General features: G+C 39.2%; 1 protein-coding gene and 2 pseudogenes across 1 annotated transcript; 2 read left to right on the top strand and 1 right to left on the bottom strand.

The window, feature by feature from the left end:
• Nucleotides 1-1191: 1191 nt before the first annotated feature.
• Nucleotides 1192-3067, top strand: LOC107589287 (serine/threonine-protein kinase NIM1-like; annotated as a pseudogene).
• Nucleotides 3068-4643: 1576 nt separating this feature from the next.
• LOC107589289 (growth arrest and DNA damage-inducible protein GADD45 gamma-like) lies at nt 4644-5788 on the bottom strand. The gene is made up of 3 exons (XM_016277682.1): nt 5593-5788; nt 5273-5480; nt 4644-5160 (listed from the first exon to the last, which is right to left on the bottom strand). Exons 1-3 carry the CDS (start codon nt 5733-5735, stop codon nt 5047-5049), a joined length of 465 nt encoding a protein of 154 aa, XP_016133168.1. The 5' UTR covers nt 5736-5788; the 3' UTR covers nt 4644-5046.
• A 1998-nt stretch (nt 5789-7786) lies between these two features.
• Nucleotides 7787-8998, top strand: LOC107589288 (growth arrest and DNA damage-inducible protein GADD45 gamma-like; annotated as a pseudogene).
• The last annotated feature ends 8965 nt before the right edge of the window (nt 8999-17963 follow it).

Here is a 17963-nt window from a genome sequence, read left to right as displayed (position 1 = left end):
ACCGGTGTTTCATCCCTAACTTCTCCTCTATAGCCTGCTCCCTGTCAGACTTTACCAGGAAGGGGCAACCAGAGAGGATAGACTGGACTCCCGAGACCGAAGCCGCCTTCCCGGCCCTCAAGATGGCCCTGACGTCCTCCCCGGTCCTGCATGCACCAGACTTCGGCTGCCCCTTCACCCTATATGCGGACGCCTCCGGCACCGGTTTAGGGGCAGTCCTCTCCCAGCTCCGGGATGGAGAGGAACACCCAATAGTCTACATCAGCCGGAAACTCTCCCCCACGGAGACCAGGTACGCCACCCTGGAGAAAGAGGCCCTGGCCATAAAATGGGCAGTCCTGGAGTTAAAATATTACCTTTGGGGCCGCTGGTTCACCCTCGTCACCGACAATGCGCCACTGCAATGGATGTCCAGGGCGAAGGACACAAACGCCCGGGTGACACGGTGGTTCCTCGCACACTCCAGGACTTCTGCTTCCAGGTACAACATCAGGCCGGGGGGCCGATCACGGGAATGCGGACAGTCTCTCCCGGGGCTGGTCCAGTTGGGCAGGTCTGGCAGGTAACCTAAAATCCACCCCCCCCCGTAATACCCCCACAACGAGTTGTGTGTTTCCCCATGTTTCTGGAAACGCCGCTGCCACACTGATCACCGACGCACAACACCTGTGCGTGATGAGTGGCGCACCTGGAGCTCGTTCCCGCTGGCCTTAAAAGCCAGGAGAAGAGACACCAGCGGGAAGGCGCCCCGGAGCTCCAGGCGACATTAATGCTTGTTTCTCATTGTTCACAGACTCCGAAGGCACCCTGGGAGAGGGATCTGCACCACGGCACTTCACCCCACGAGCACCACGCTGAGACGGGCACCGAGCACCATTCATCAGGGCACGTGCGATCAGTGTGTGGGCAAATAAATCACCCTCCGGGGCTCTTTCGATCAGTACCGAGTCTGTGTTCTCATTCACCCCGCAACTATCTATCTATCTATCTATCTATCTATCTATCTATCTATCTATCTATCTATCTATCTATATATATATATATATAAAACTATCCCTTATTATGGAGTTGTTCCTCAATCAAGAACAAGAATATCAGATATTTTCATTGTTATCGACATGCAATGCATATGCTGTATATTCAAATGTAAATATTATTTATCTCCGTTTTTCAGCATTAAGCAGCTGAAAAATGCCTGCTAGGGCAAGTCAGGTGTTGCCGCAGGTGCATCGTCACAACATTTACACTCTGACGGACAGCTCGGAATGTGGGTCAGAGATGGAAGAGGATGCAGAACCTTCCAAGCGTCTGACACCCCTGGAGAAGTTAACGCTGGAAATGTGCAATGACGAAGATACCATAAAAGAACTGACGGTGGGCAGAAGGGTGGGATTCTATAAAGTCCGCGGTCAGATCGGCTGTGGGAACTTTTCGAAGGTCAACCTGGCCGTCCATGCCCTCACCAAAGGTAGAAGAGATTTATCATAATATAATTTGAATAAACACTTGACTTCTTGAGTCTAGGTCAGAATTAAGAGAGTAACATGATTAATGTGTAATGACCTCATCTTGATTTTATTCCACATGCATGTCCTGTAGACAAGGTGGCCATTAAGATCATGGATAAGATGAGGCTCGATCTGCAGACTCAGTGGATGCTGTCCAGAGAGATTTTCAACATGGAGAGCTTGTATCACCCAAACTTATTGCAACTCTATGAGGTGCTAGAGACGCCAAGTCGGTTGTACCTGGTTCTGGAGTTCGCTGGAGGAGGAGACCTCCACACCAGAATCAGCTCAGGAGGAAAACTCTCTGACCAAGAGAGTAAGATTGTATTCGCCCAAATCCTGTCAGCAGTCAAATACATGGTTAGACCTTCTATATCAACAACGTATCACTTTATTTTGTTATTTTATTTATTTATTTTTAAATCTAGATTATAGAAAACACTAATAGTAAGTCATAGTAAGTACAGTAAAATTGTGAAATGGGTCAATTTAATTTTTTTTTTATTATTTAAAATAAAAAAGAAAAACACTAGTTTACCCTTATATTTTGCATCATCTTTTATTATGTCTCACTAAAGAGCTTATTAATATTTAGTACTTTTTAAATTTAGTAACTAATAATTCATGACATTTTTGTATGAACTATTACTATTTATATATTGTTAACACTAATCATATATATATATATAATATTAGATTTTTAACAGGTTTTTCCCATTTTTATGGTGTATGTCATTGACCCAAGTAATTTGAATCACTGGATGTTGAATTGTTGACATTTTCTTGAATTCCTATATCTGTGTTCATTTCAGCATGAGAACAACATCATCCATCGAGATATGAAGGCTGAAAATGTTCTTTACACAACCAACTCCTGCATAAAAGTGGCTGATTTTGGCTTCAGCAAGAGAGTCAACAATCGCAACCAAGCCCTGGACACCTTTTGCGGTTCTCCTCCTTATGCAGCTCCAGAACTCTTCAAAGATGAGTCTTACATTGTAATTGCCACCTGTAGATGTGTGGGCAATGGGCGTCCTACTTTTTTTCATTGTGACTGGCACATTTCCTTTCCACGCTGACACTGTGGCCAAGTTGCGCCAAAGTGTGCTGGAGGGTGCCTACGTCCTGCCAACCTGGGTATCAGCTCCATGTCAGCGGCTGATCAGGGGGAACCTTCGGAGCGATGCGCACTGGACCAGATGCTGGGTTGCGAGTGGCTGCTGCCGGTGGAACTCTTCCGGCCTATTCCTCCCTTTATACCAGCTCAACCCCGTCTATCTAATAGAGGCCAGCCCAGCGGAGTTAGACAGAGACCAGGAAGAGGTAAAAGGTATCCTGGAGAAACTGGGAGTCACTCAGGAACATATTCTCAATAACCAAGGAAAGCGCATTCGCAGTCCTATTACAGGTGTTTACCGCATACTATTGCACAGAGTTAAAAGAAACAATGGAGCCGAGTCTGCACCTATAGTCAGTGGAGTCGTCAAAGATCCTAAAAGAGACAGTCTCCGTGCCTATAGGAACCTACGCACTCCTCTAAACTGTGTGTGCTTTCTTAAAGGCATAGTTCACCCCTTTTTTTCAGTCTTTTTGTCCATACAATGAAAGTCAGTGGGGTCCAAAACAATACCGGACCCCATTGACTTTAATTGTATATGTTTAAAATAGGCACTGCAACATTTTTCAAAATATCTTCTTTTTGTGTTTCACAGAATAAAGAAGGTACATATTTGGGACAGCAAGAGGGTTGATAAATGAATAAAGTTTTCATATTTGGGCCATGTAATCAGCCTAATACTACTGGAGTTGTGGCATTTTACTGTTAATAGACCAAATCAATGAGAAACTATGCTAATTCTTATTAACTTTAACAATACTTTTAAAATAGTTTCCTTTCAGTAACTACTTTCACAATAAATTTTACTTAATTGTCAGTGTAATATTTATGTTTCAGTCAGCCAGCTTTTTTATTTTTTGCAAATAAAAATGTATATCATTTGTCTGATTTTACTGCTTTCTTCCATTTTTGTGTACCAACTTTCTCTAAATAGCCCTACATCATGTTCAGTTTACAGGCTCTCTGTGCTTTCATTGAAGCCCCTCTCTCAACGCTGAGAGCTGCAGCAATCCGTGCAGAAGCCATGGGCGCTTTGTAAACAATACAGCAACTGACAGGGAGCCATACGACTGCCAGCCCAACACTCACCCCCGCGACACCGCCTTCACCTCCCATCTGCGTTGCTTGGCAGATGGAGTAGCGTCGTGGCTCAGACATCTGCCGAGGTAACAATGAGTTCCTTGTGCTGGGGGCCCCAATTTACGGGACAGCGCGCTGCTATTGTGCTGTAGCTATACACATGTAGATCACCAGCGGCTGCAGATGGCAGCTGACACTATATGCTGCCCCCAATCCAGAGTTACTTCAGAATGAAAACTTTAGGAATGGCCATTATACACTATAGACGTCATTTTATGTTTAGAGAATAAAAATGAGGCTGAAGGATACACGTGCAGCGAGTTCAAGATATATGGCGACTACTTTTAACACGTTTCACGAGTATTAGCCACTATAGGAAATTGATGCATTTTGCAATGTGTCAGCTAAACAAGTAGGCTACAAGTTATAAAACAACACAACTTACTGAACATCAATCCCCCGGCCTCGTTTTCATTCTCGAAATATAGCCTAAATATATCCATGACATACCAGATACGGTGTGTGAATGTGTTGAGAATGCAATGTGTTTTTAACATCTGCTGAAGAGTGAACACATGACAAAATTGTTCATTTTTAATACATTTATTGTTTTTATGCATTATTGCATCATTTCTACAATGCAAAAGTTGTAATGCAAAGTCAAACAACATTTAAATATTTTTTCTTATATTTTCTATCAAATATTTCTAAAGTGTGAAACCTTTGGAGATTTTTAAGTTCGTTTTTTTTCTCTTTTTAATCATAATATTTCTAAAGTGAAACCTTTAGAGATTTTTAAGTTAGTTTTTTTTCTTTTCTTTTATGTCATTTTAACATTTCTAAAGTGAAACCTTTAGAGAATAAGACAATTCTGGAAAGTGGAAAGCACATTGCCGACAATAAGGTACGTTATATTGTGCAGCAATTACATTTTTAAAAACGTCTGAGATGTTAAAGTCCATTTTTAAAAACGTTGCTTCGACGCACCGCCGCGTCCTCTGCGTGTCCAACGCATGCGATATTTGCTCTGTGGAACAGAGGCAAAACTCGCTTCTCCTTCCTCTCCAAACCTCATCCGCACAAAGAATGAGGGCCATTGTGTCGCTCTCGTGGCATACCTGACCTCGTTCACATAAAGAATGAGGATCATCTTGGCATGGACGGGACGAGGAACGACGTAGAACCGCGAGGGCCACTCGGGCCTGCCTCGCGCTGCCTGGACGGTTCAGCCTCCTCAGGAGCATCCAGGGATGTGGAAACATCAGCATCCTTGCTTCGAAGGATGAGTCGAGTATTCCTCAAGGTTTACAGCATCTCAACAGAGAAGAGTAAAGCTCCAGATCAACGCTCGGGCAGAGTGATCTCAGGAACCCACTCGTTATAGCTGCGACTTTCTTCACAGAACATGTGAAGCTTCTCCAGAGCTGGATCCTCCCACGAGTCCTCAGCTGGGTTCTGTTGTAATGAAGTAAAATGCAAGTTTAGCATGGCACCCAAAACGTTGCAAATGCATATAGTTTCTGCTTTTGCTAATGAGTGTAAACTATTTTCTTTTGCGCATACATACCGTGATAAGAATGCAGTGAGCATCCTCAAATTGTTCAGCACTGTCACCAACAATCTCAGAAAGACGTTGCATGTCATTCACTCTAACGATGCTGATGTCGTTGTCGAAACAGAAGGCTTGGATGAGAGTGAAGTGGATTTGGAGAGCGATGTCGCACTCAAACTCCTCGTCCATCGCCAGGACGCAGAAAGACACGCTGTCTGGGTCACTGAAATACAAGAAAAGGCAAATTATAAGCACAACGTGTACTACTAAACCAATCGAAACGCTTAATTAAAGATGTTGCATGAAGGAAAAAAAACAATAGACAGCATACTCACACATTCATAACTTTGGCAGACTCGTAAACGCCAGTGGTAAGGCAGTCGTTCGCTTTGGCAGAAACCAAAACTTCTTCCAGAGCTTTTCCAGTGCACTGAGCTCTCTCGCTGGGCTTCTGGATGAGAACTTCCTCAAGAGTCATGATGATGCTGGTAGTAATTCCACAAGGAGCAGATAGCAGAACTGAAGCTGGATGTAATCCGAAAGGATTGATGCTCTAACGGCGTGAGCTCGCTGCTTTTATACTCCCCGGCTCGTGGTGGCTATGAAAGAAGCGTTCTCTGATTGGTTCGTCTGAATGCTGCATTGGTATGCTAATGCTATTGTCACACTCCGGCTCTTGGCAGATTGATGAGGGCTGTAATGTTACTTTTTAAGACTTGCTGCAGACTTCAATTAATTATTTTTTATCATTTCAGTTTTATCTTATAAAACCGAATACGTTTGAGCAGTAGGCCCTATGTTATTTTTATACTGTAGTCTATTTTTATTTAATTAATATATTTTTACACTATTTACAAAAGCATATTTATTTATTTTGCTATGTTTTATGTTGTAGTACTGTGTGTGTGTTTTTTTTTTTTTTTTGTTTGTTTAACTCCAGACCAAGCAGGTTATATTTACACAGTTTAAAAGTAGCCTAATATCTCTCCTCACTCTCTTTAACATTGAAGTATAGGCTAACATTGTTCTACTTTGAATACGTTTCTCTTTTAGACCTATAGGCCTACTTTGATTTAAATATTTAGTAGGTAGGCCTATTTAGCAATGTATTTAGTAAAGCGAAATATAAATATTACAGAGGGTGAAATTTCATTTCTACAAGCTATGTTTTCGCCTGAAATTCAGTATTTTTAGTAGAGAATTTAATGGTGAAAGTGAGCAAATGTGGATAAGGGATCGCATCCCCCGCCCTCAGCGCAAAAGACAGGTGGAGTGTGGCCATCTGTGGACACTGAAACGGTTCTATTGTGAGTTCAGAAACTTCCATTATTAGACGCCTTTACAAATGCAAATAAGATGCGCGTGCCATGACGCCCCGCTGCCCAATCTGGCCTGCAACAGCCACGGACCCCGTGATCAGAGGCAACTTTCCAAATGTATAGGCCACCCTGAAAATTCAGCAATGTTTATATTCGTATATTCTCCACGTGCAGAAACATTTGCATCTTTAACGCATTTAATGACGCGCGTTTAGACTTGGTTTAAATGCGTTGATATTTTGGTCATTTTATTGACAGGTGGTTTTAAATCTGTACAAAGATAATTTGGGGGGGAAATACTATGTTATGAATCATGTAGAAAAACATCAGAATCGTAGATCATTACGAATGCAAGCTTGTAGCTATGGAAGAAAAGAAAGGAGTTTCTAGGTTATTTGAGAGGCTCGGGATAACAGGTTGACGCTGACTGATGTAGGCCTATTGTTTCCCTGCAGAACAGGAGCAGATGGAGAGGCCTCACTTTAGGATGCCCCCATTGGCCCCTCGCAGCCCAGCAGCGCATATGACTATTGTGTGCAAGTTTTTTGTGTGTCTAGAATGGTGCCCACCAGCCTTTTTGCATTATAGTTCATAAAGCAGTAAAAACATTTCAATGAACAATATCTATTGACAAAAAGAGTAAAATGCTTAAATTTTTAAATCTCATTTTAGATGATATAATAGCATGTCACATCTCAAAAAAGCATTTCTAAACTATCTCTGTCAGCTTGATGCTACATGCGCGCATTGAATTTACGCCACGTCTTTTGAGTAGAATAAGTTGCTCTATTTAATTAGGACAAAAGTGAAAGGATCAGAGTTTGATCCTTTCTTACAGTTCTATTTCAATATTTTAGGCTAAAATGTATATAAGGAAGTTTATCGTATCTGAAACTGGCCAGCGTTGGCCAACTGGCCAGCGTTGGCCACCACCAGCCTTTTTGCATTATAGTTCATAAAGCAGTAAAAACATTTCAATGAACAATATCTATTGACAAAAATAGTAAAATGCTTAAATTTTTAAATCTCATTTTAGATGATATAATAGCATGTCACATCTCAAAAAAGCATTTCTAAACTATCTCTGTCAGCTTGATGCTACATGCGCGCATTGAATTTACGCCACGTCTTTTGAGTAGAATAAGTTGCTCTATTTAATTAGGACAAAAGTGAAAGGATCAGAGTTTGATCCTTTCTTACAGTTCTATTGATGTCACGCATGTCTAAAGGCACGCGCCTTGGATATGTCAGTTTCTTTATTGTTCTGAACAGCCAATCAGAACGCGGGGTGCCAACGCGTGCCACTCTCCCACTATAAGTACTGGTCGCGTGTCTGGAAATTCACTCAAGACTGTATTTAAAACACAGCTACTGTCTACTTCAATCCAAACCAAGATGGTGAATGAAGGAAAATCTCTTGCCGAAGCCCTGCTGTCTGCCAAGGCGGAGGGTCGCCTCACTGCTGGCGTCTATGAATGCGCAAAAATAATGAACGCGTAAGTTTGGAGGAACTTCTTCCATGCGATAGCTAATCCATGTCTATTTGACCATATTATTATGCTACTGTTTGGGGGTAACTCATTTCAAACCTACTTTTGCTTTCACAGGGACCCTGATAGCGTGTCTTTCTGCCTTTTGGCCACTGATGACTTTGAGTGCGACATCGCTCTCCAAATCCATTTTACTCTGATCCAAGCGTTTTGCTTTGACAACGACATCAGCATCGTCAGAGTAAACGACCTGAAACGTCTCAACGCTCTTGTTGGTGCCAAGGGTCAACTTGAGGACGCTCACTGTGTCCTTATAACGGTGAGAATGGTTTTTCATATCTAACATCTTTATGCAAGAGCAAGTTAATTTCTCCCAAGACTTGGTTTTTAAAACCCTTCCTCTCTGTTTTAACAGAACCCAGCTGAGGACTCGTGGGAGGATCCAGCTCTGGAGAAGCTTCACATGTTCTGTGAAGAAAGTCGCAGCTATAACGAGTGGGTTCCTGAGATCACTCTGCCCGAGCGTTGATCTGGAGCTTTACTCTTCTCTGTTGAGATGCTGTAAACCTTGAGGAATACTCGACTCATCCTTCGAAGCAAGGATGCTGATGTTTCCACATCCCTGGATGCTCCTGAGGAGGCTGAACCGTCCAGGCAGCGCGAGGCAGGCCCGAGTGGCCCTCGCGGTTCTACGTCGTTCCTCGTCCCGTCCATGCCAAGATGATCCTCATTCTTTATGTGAACGAGGTCAGGTATGCCACGAGAGCGACACAATGGCCCTCATTCTTTGTGCGGATGAGGTTTGGAGAGGAAGGAGAAGCGAGTTTTGCCTCTGTTCCACAGAGCAAATATCGCATGCGTTGGACACGCAGAGGACGCGGCGGTGCGTCGAAGCAACGTTTTTAAAAATGGACTTTAACATCTCAGACGTTTTTAAAAATGTAATTGCTGCACAATATAACGTACCTTATTGTCGGCAATGTGCTTTCCACTTTCCAGAATTGTCTTATTCTTTAAAGGTTTCACTTTAGAAATATTAATATGACATAAAAGAAAAAAACCCGAAAACAACAAAAAAAAAATAAAGGTTCTAAAGGTTCAACTTTAGAAAAATGTGATTTACAAAAAAAGACAATATTTAAATATGCTCTTAAATTTGTTTGTAGAAGACAAAGGAAAATGAAAAAAAAAAATGTGGAAATGATTACATTTGTCTGAAGATTTTACTTTAGATATTTTGTATGAGTCAGAAATGAATACAAATAAAAGATAGTTTGAATTAAACTTGTTTGTGAAGCAACTTATTTTTGTACATGTCATGAAAAGTGTTTTTGTACATGTCATGAAAAGTACAGAGTAAGCAGGAAACTGTCAGAGAAAACCTTAATGAGCAGAATATTTCATTAATGTCATACTTTTTACTCACAAAAACTGAAAACACTATATGTATGCGCTCAATTCTTATGCAAGTTGACTTTTATACTAAAACATGACAGAGTAGTCTTCCCACAAAGGCCTAAAAACTATAAGGTTACTTTCTAAATGTAGGCTACATTTATCTCTAAATCAGCCTGATTAGCTTGTGAGTTCATGATGAGTGAGATGGACATCTCTTATAAAATTAACCAATAACATTTAGATCTTATAATGAAAGTTGCACTTTTATGTAGACATTTGCTCAACAGAAGCGCAGAAGAAATCATAAAGCTAAACCAGTATAATCTGTAATGAGGGACAAACCTGATCTCACCCAAAAAAGATGTCATTTATAGTCCTAATTAACTCACCAAAACATCTACAGTAATGAAGAAAGAAATTTCGTTTTTTAGTAACCACAGTATAAATGCACTGTTAACTCTAATATATAAGCAATAAAACAATCATTACATAATTATATATTCAGAGTTATGAAATGAAGGCCTTTCTTTGAACAGCTTCAAAATAAAATAAATGAGGATTCCATGGTAACTCAATATTACTACTTAATATCTCAGACTGCTGATGTACGGATGGCCAAAACATGGAGACATGTTAGTGGTTGTTATCTCTGTACTGTTGATATTTGTTGTAAACAGTCAGCAGGAAAGAAAACAGCAATAAGAGTAAAATAGCAGATTTTTTTGCATTAGTATTGTAGAGAAAAAATACACAGACTTACGGATCCTGCTTCTCTTTTTCTGCAATATATTTTATTGCATTTTATTATTTTTAGCCAATTTAGTTGAAATAGTTCAGCAAAAAGTACACTATGCAATTCAAAGCTGTCTGCTAACAACTACTGCAGACTGCACTGAAAACTTCACACAAGTTTACACAAATTTTGACTTCATTGCTTTGAAGCTTCACATTTACATTTTTTTAACACATTAAACATGGTTTAAAGTGCATTGTTAATTATACAAGATATTACACAATAGTCTCATTCGCCTCAGGCACATTGTGATAGAACGTGTTAAATGCATTTTACAATGAAAGTTAAGCCTTTCCACAAGAGTGATAGATCAAGAAACCGTTGGAGAGGATTAATTATCTCCAAATTAAACAAAGAAACTACATATATTTTTGCTACTACAGCTTCGAATAAAGTGTGTCTGATTAACTAAAGTAACATCAACCTAAATGAATCGTCAGCATATATTAGTGTACTGATTCAAAAGAATCTCTAATACTGACTGAACTTCCTCCTGCATATATTAGTGAAGTGTGATTTCCTCTGCTCAGCTCAGATCACAGAACCTTTCTAACAACAGCATCTGATTGGTTAAGAAAGTGCCATCTGGCCACCCTCCCACACTTCCCCCATACAGTCTCAAACTTATTGTTATGTTGTGAAACAAGAAAGTAATTCAGTATATGAGATTGTAGCTTTTAGCACATGTGACTTTTGGTAATTGACATGCTGTCCATAGACTTTCAAAAAAACTAAATATATATATATATATATATATATATATATTTATATATGAATGTAAATGAAAATATCCGATCACTCTTGGATCGTTTCCCCCATTTCTTTAACTTTCTTTTAGCCATTTTTACTTTTTACCTTTAAAATGGTTCTGCAGTGAACATTTTTTTAAAGTAAAAAGAAATAATTCCATTAACATGAAGCCATAAAAACCACGTATAATTGTGCAAGACTTAGCAGACTTGGTTAGTTTGCAGACATAGTTTGAAACAGATTTAGATTGCATGCAAGGTATCTCAAGTCAACTACTCTTATACCACATTAAAAAAATGAGCATGATTGCAGAAGTTATATAAGATAGAACAAAAAGTTGTAAGCAACTGTTTCTCAACTTATCTTTTAATCAAGCTATGCATTTAATATTTTTAACATTCAGGAACATATCATGCCTCGCGGTGCAGCTGAATTTGCATCACCCCTGCAACTCACTCTTTGTTTTAAACTATCAAAAGGGTAAAGAAGCAATCAAATAAGCCCCTGCAGAACAATAAGTCAGCATGCAGGCGAGCTCCATTGTGCTCTTTCAGACAGCCAGTGCCTGCAGAATACAAATAAAGCCAAGCCCTAAAACCTACCCAGAGACTAGGCCACAAAAACCTCTCCATCTGCTCTGCTGCATAATGAGCTGGAGTGAAGGTGCCTCGCGGGGGGAGGCGAGGAAGAGGGACGGGGCGGCCCTGTGCCTGGCACAAGCCGGTCGCTATACAACCGTCCCCTCGGGATATCTGCCTCTCACCCCCCTCCAGCACAGAGTGGCCCTCACAAAGGCCTCCAACGGGGACATGTTCTACTGGTGGACCACTTTGGAAGACTGAGGGAGGGCCTACACATGTTCCAGAGTCGAGGTCTGCTGTCACATCCAGACACTGATTGATATAAGAGCATGCCATGTGTGTGGAAGAGTGCTGCTCTACATACACCCCCCCCCCAGCTGTCTTGGTCTGTAAGGGGATTTAACTGCCTTATTATAATATTACATTATCCCTGTGGTCCTATCGCATGGTTTGGAGTGGCCTTTTCAGCCAGCCCTCATCCCCTCCTCCTGAAGCAGAGACACCCCAGGAACAGCAGCAGATGGTGGTGAAGGGTGAATTGGGAAGGGCTCTCCTGTTGCCCAGGCTACCGCCATTGGTATTTCTGTTGTCCCAACAAACACCTTAGCAAGAACCAGCCCTGGGGTGATACAAAACGATGAGGGAACAAGCAAACGGGGGAATGTTTTGATTGTGACGTCAACAAAATTAACAAGGTTTTCGGTAAAAACACTGCAGTGCACTTCTACTATGCATACATCACTTCATGCATTAATTTGATTTGGAAAATCATTAATATGAACATATATAATATTTTAAAATGTAAATTCTTCCTGTGATGGCAAAGCAGAATTCTTCATTATTCCAGTCTTCAGTGTCAAATGATCCCTCAGAAATCATTCTAATATGCTGATTTTTGCTGCTTAACATTTTTGTGGGAACCATAATGCACTACTATTCAACATTTTGGGGTAGGTACAGTCAAAAGTGACAGTAAAGACATTTATGATGTTACAAAATATTTTGTAACACTTTATTTTAAGGTGTCCTTGTTTCACGTTACATGGACTTACTATTATAATAACAATAAATTATGCATAATTACTAGTGCTGTCAAACGATTAATCGCATCCAAAATAAAAGTTTTTGTTTGCATAATATATGCGTGTGTTCTGTGTATATTTATTATGTATATATAAATACACACATATACAGTATATATATATTGAAAATATTTCCATGTATTTCCATGTCTATATTTATATTCATATCATTTATATTATAAATAAATATATTTAATATATAAACATAACATATTTTTCTGTATGTATGTGTGTGCATTTATATATACATAATAAATATACACAGCACACATCATGTAAACAAAAACTTTTATTTTGGATGCGATTAATCGCTAGACAGCACTAATAATTGCATGTAAGTAACCCTAAGTCAAACCCTAATCCTAACCCTAATCAGTAAGAATATGTCGTTAATTAATATTACTCCGTACTTAAATGTATAATTACACTGTAACAAGGACACCTTAAAATAAAGTGTAACCAAATATTTCAGTTTCAAATAGATGCTGTGCTTTTGCACTTTCTACTCATCAAAAAATCCTGAAAAAATATTTAATGGTTTTCACAAAAACATTAAGCAGTAAAAACAACATTTTGAACATCAATAATAGGAATCATTATTAACAATGAATTTTGAAGGATCATGTGACACTGAAGACTGAGTACTGGCTGCTGAAAATTCAGCTTTGCCATCAAAGGTATAAATTACATTCTAAAATATATTAGAATAGAAAACACTTCTTAAATAATATTATTTAATATTACATAATATAACAAATTCACTGTATTTTTTTAATCAAATAAATGCAGCCTTGGTGAGCATAAGAGACGTTTTTCAAAATTATTTAAAAAGCTTAATTACTCCAAACTTTCACATTTCATTCTGGTTAATTCATTCTGGTCGTGTGTTGCCCTGGCAGGCTGGAAAGCAGGCCTGCAGATTATAGAGTGCGGTAAGAGAGGCTCCAGTCTGCAGTGTATGGTAATTACTCATTATGCAAGCCAGCTGTCTTTATGAACAGGGTCAGAAGGTCAGCCCTCCTGCCTAAAGCTGACAGCCCTGCACGAGCGCCAGGGCCTCCACATCACCTGCTCAAACATTCAACTGCATGTGGAGCTTTAGTCTCAATAAATCTCATGATGCAAATATTAAATTGTAGCATTTAATTTTCAGCATTTAAAAACGATTTAAAATGGCAGAGGGCAACTATTTACTCTAAAGGTGGTCATAGTGCAATTTTACACTCAAAAAAGGTAAATAGTGTAAAGATGCTTTCAAAACAAGTAGCTTTGTGCAGGTGACCAACTTGGTGAACCCGCTGTGAAATCTTTCGTCCTCACATGAAATTCCAACTTGAGTGGATTTCATATTGAAATAACTGGATTTTGTCTGCGAAAACTCACTAAACAACAGTAAATGTAACCACAATTTGTGTTTAAATTATATAAGTGTAAATAGCGGTAGATGTTTGCAACTAATTGCACTGCATCTTATTTACACTACAGTTTTTTTCAACTGCTTGCACACATTTTCAAAACTTTGCCTCTTTTTTTTTTCAAAACTGTACACAAATCCAAGAATTGCACACACAAAATGCAAAATGCCTCACATCTTGTGCAAAATGAAGCACTGCATTCAAAATAGCACAAACACATCTCAAAAGCAAACATTTGCAAACACCTTTGCCATAATATTAATTCCTGCTAGATTTGTGTGTGTTACAAAGAGAACTGTGTGTTGTGTTTTGCAAAAATTGTTTTATGAAATTGAAACCTGAGTCAAAGACCGAGATTTAGTGTAAGGTTTTGCAGATTTGGTGTGCGGTTCTGGTGTTTGAGTGTCAGGTTTTAGAAATTGTGTGACGAGTAAAGATTTTGTGTGTAAGCAGTTGAAAAAAAAAACTGTAATTGCAAGTAGTGATAGATGCTATTCACACAAAGCATAGATAAGTAATATGCTATTTGTAGTAAAAGTAAAACATCTGAGCAATAGAGAGCGGAGTTAGTGGAAAAAACCCACATTTGTCCATACAAAGCCACTCACTGCATAAGCAAAAACAGCTGAAACATCCTTCAAAATATCTTCTTTTGTGGAGGAAAGTGTGTGGAACAACATGAGGGTGAATAAATGAAAGAGTTTTCATGTTTAGGTGAACTGGCCCTTTAACAGGTGTTGCTCACTAATTGCATATTGTGTACTTCTGTCTCAGTCTACACTTGCAGCGATACGAAAGCATGTTTGTATGCCCAATCTATTGTCTCATTACTGACGTGTCAGCCTCATATCAGCGCCAGATCAAGGGCGTGCAGAGCTGATCTATGCTGGCAACTGTTGACAAAATGCAGCTCTATCTGCCAGACGATCGCTGGAGGCTTACCACCCTTTGCAGTCTGTCTTGATAGCACTGGACTAGGCCGGATTGGTTGTGGTTTAGAGGGTTTGGGTCAGGGAGTTTGTCTGTAGTGGCCAGCTGTGCCGTGGCTCTGTTGTATCCTTCAAAATATCTTCTTTTGTGGAGGAAAGTGTGTGGAACAACATGAGGGTGAATAAATGAAAGAGTTTTCATGTTTAGGTGAACTGGCCCTTTAACAGGTGTTGCTCACTGATTGCATATTGTGTACTTCTGTCTCAGTCTACACTTGCAGCGATACGAAAGCATGTTTGTATGCCCAATCTATTGTCTCATTACTGAAGTGTCAGCCTCATATCAGCACCAGATCAAGGGCGTGCAGAGCTGATCTATGCTGGCAACTGTTGACGAAATGCAGCTCTATCTGCCAGACGATCGCTGGAGGCTTACCACCCTTTGCAGTCTGTCTTGATAGCACTGGACTAGGCCGGATTGGTTGTGGTTTAGAGGGTTTGGGTCAGGGAGTTTGTCTGTAGTGGCCAGCTGTGCCATGGCTCTGTTGTCGGGCGCAGCTTGGGCCCTGAGGAGCCGTATCAGATGATTAAAAGGAGGAGGTGCAGAGAGGCTCCCCCATCTATGAGCAGACAAAAGCTGTAGCCTCCTCTCCTGCTCCTAAACTCAAAGACTCAAAGGAGGGGGGAATCAATGGTGTGTTAGAACACAAAAGTGCACAGAGCCTCCTGTCAAAGGAAAAAAAGGGAGAAATAACTCCCCTCCCTTTGTTGAACTTCTGAAAGAATGGCGTGGTCGCAGTGGCAGCTGCTGCGCCTGCACAGGACATTTGAGATGCCCCCTTTCATAAATACAAAGTCTGGAACCGGTGGGGGTATGTAGAGGACAACGGGTATTGAGGATTGTGTTCAAAAACCAAAGGCACACTTTGGAGATACGACCATCTCGTGGCAGTAAATGGAGGCGGAGGGATAGGGGGGAAGGTGTGGAGGTCTGATCTGCTGAAAAAAAAAAACTTTTAGATCCTTTAAGGCGAGTACATCCATCACTTCACAAAAGAGTCCCACAGGGCAGCCATATGGGCAAAGGATCCTCGTCTTTTGTCTGGAAATCACCGGTACCTTTTATCACAGCTTAAACAACCACTAAGAATTCAGCAAACAAAAGTCTTCATATTTAGCTTTGGGGTATTTATGAATTTATTCCCCTTCAAAGCAAGTCGTGTGCAGTTTAAAAGTGGGTCCAGTTGTGTAGACTTTAGTTTTGATGTTCTTAGGAACAGAACGTATTTAGCTTTAAATGACTCCTTTATGACTTTAGCAGAATTTCAAGAATTTAAAAACACTTCAAGTGTTTAAAAATACTTTTGTGAAAAGAAATGTCTGCACAGTACATTTATTATGTATGCAGCTTGCTTTGTTTTACAGAGTGCATGTGAGAAGGAGCTACACAGTAGCTATTTTAAGGAAAAAGTTCAAAGAGGCCCAAGATAATTAATCTAGAGAGCCTCGAAGAAGCTTGTCTCTGACAAACAGTGGTGACTAATGTATAATGGGCGCCCTCTTGTGGCTATTTTCATCAGTTTATGTTTCCTGCACAATTTTTTTTTCAGTACAGCGTGTATAAATACCTAATCTAAAATGTGTACATAACAGCCATGAGCTATGAGTGTTATTGTGTATAGTGTTATTAGTTAATAGCGGAAATAGTAGTAGTATTTATTTATCCCCGTAGGGAAATTGCGTTTGCAGAATAGGCCTACACTCGCACAGACATTTGACGATTCACATTAGGCATATATGTAAATAAATAGATGTAAACAATAATTTAATACTAATGAATCTAGTTAAAATATCCAGTCTAACTGACCATCAACTACCACTAGAGGAAGACAAATTATCATTTTAACCTATACATTATCATTTTAACCTATACTATAGACTATACTATACACTCTCTTAACTCTAAAAACTAAGAACACATCTTGAGGCACATTATGGTTTTCCTTTTCTGATTTTTTTAATTTAATTTTTTTAACCTTTTATTAGTGCTTCTTATAATAATAATAATAATAAAATTATTTTATTTGCAGATATGCCACATTTATAATAATTTGTATTTGTTCTGTAAAGCTATACTTTGTTTATATATTAAAATATTGCCTACAGGATAATATAATATTTAAATGAATGACCAATAAATACTAATAATGCAATAACAAAATGTAACTCACACTATAAAATCTCTAAATCTAAATCTCAAACAAACAAACAAACAAATATATCATTTTTAGAGGCATTATATCACAATTTTCTTTTCCGAATGAACTAAAAGAAAACTGTTCATGCAACATAAATCCAATTCTGCAATTCTATATCAGACATCATTAAACTGATATAACATTTACAAAGACTAATAATGTAACTCATTAAAAATGTATTTTAGTGTTCTTGTTACACACTACATGTACTTATTGCTGCTCATTACATGTACTTATGTACTTAACAGTAAATTATACATAACTAAATGCATAATTAAATTAAAAGCAGCTAACCCAAAGCAAAACCCTATAGCCCTACAGTATATGTTTTTAATTAGGCTATTATTGCTCAGTACTTCAATGTATAATTACACTTAAAAAAGGACACCTTAAAATAAAGTGTAACCAAACATTTTAATTAACCCAAGTAGAAATTTTAAATTTAATTTCTAGCTTTAAAAGATAAATAACAAATAAGCTGATGATGAACATCCCTGTTGATCCTGGAACAACATTCCTATCAACCAATCAGAATCGAGGGATAACTTTTCAGGAAATATATGTTTTAGGCTTACAATCAGGGTTAGGTGCTTCTACACCCTTGTTAATCAGCTATCATTTCACACTGTATTTAGGAATAAATGATGGGTAGGGTTAGGTTTAGGGGTAGGGATTGGGTTAAGTTTATATT

The sequence above is a fragment of the Sinocyclocheilus grahami genome, unplaced genomic scaffold (genome assembly GCF_001515645.1).
Source record: "Sinocyclocheilus grahami isolate Dianchi unplaced genomic scaffold, SAMN03320097.WGS_v1.1 scaffold114.1, whole genome shotgun sequence".
NCBI lineage: Eukaryota > Metazoa > Chordata > Actinopteri > Cypriniformes > Cyprinidae > Sinocyclocheilus > Sinocyclocheilus grahami.
This window is presented reverse-complemented; position numbering and strand designations above follow the sequence as displayed.

Coding starts and splice junctions, on each gene's coding strand:
- LOC107589289 (XM_016277682.1), bottom strand. CDS start 5,735: ATGACTCTTGAGGAAGTTCTCATCCAGAAGCCCAGCGAGAGAGCTCAG. Junction 5,481..5,592: donor TCTGCCAAAGTTATGAATGT/GTGAGTATGCTG, acceptor CTTGTATTTCAG/TGACCCAGACAGCGTGTCTT. Junction 5,161..5,272: donor CTCACTGCATTCTTATCACG/GTATGTATGCGC, acceptor TCATTACAACAG/AACCCAGCTGAGGACTCGTG.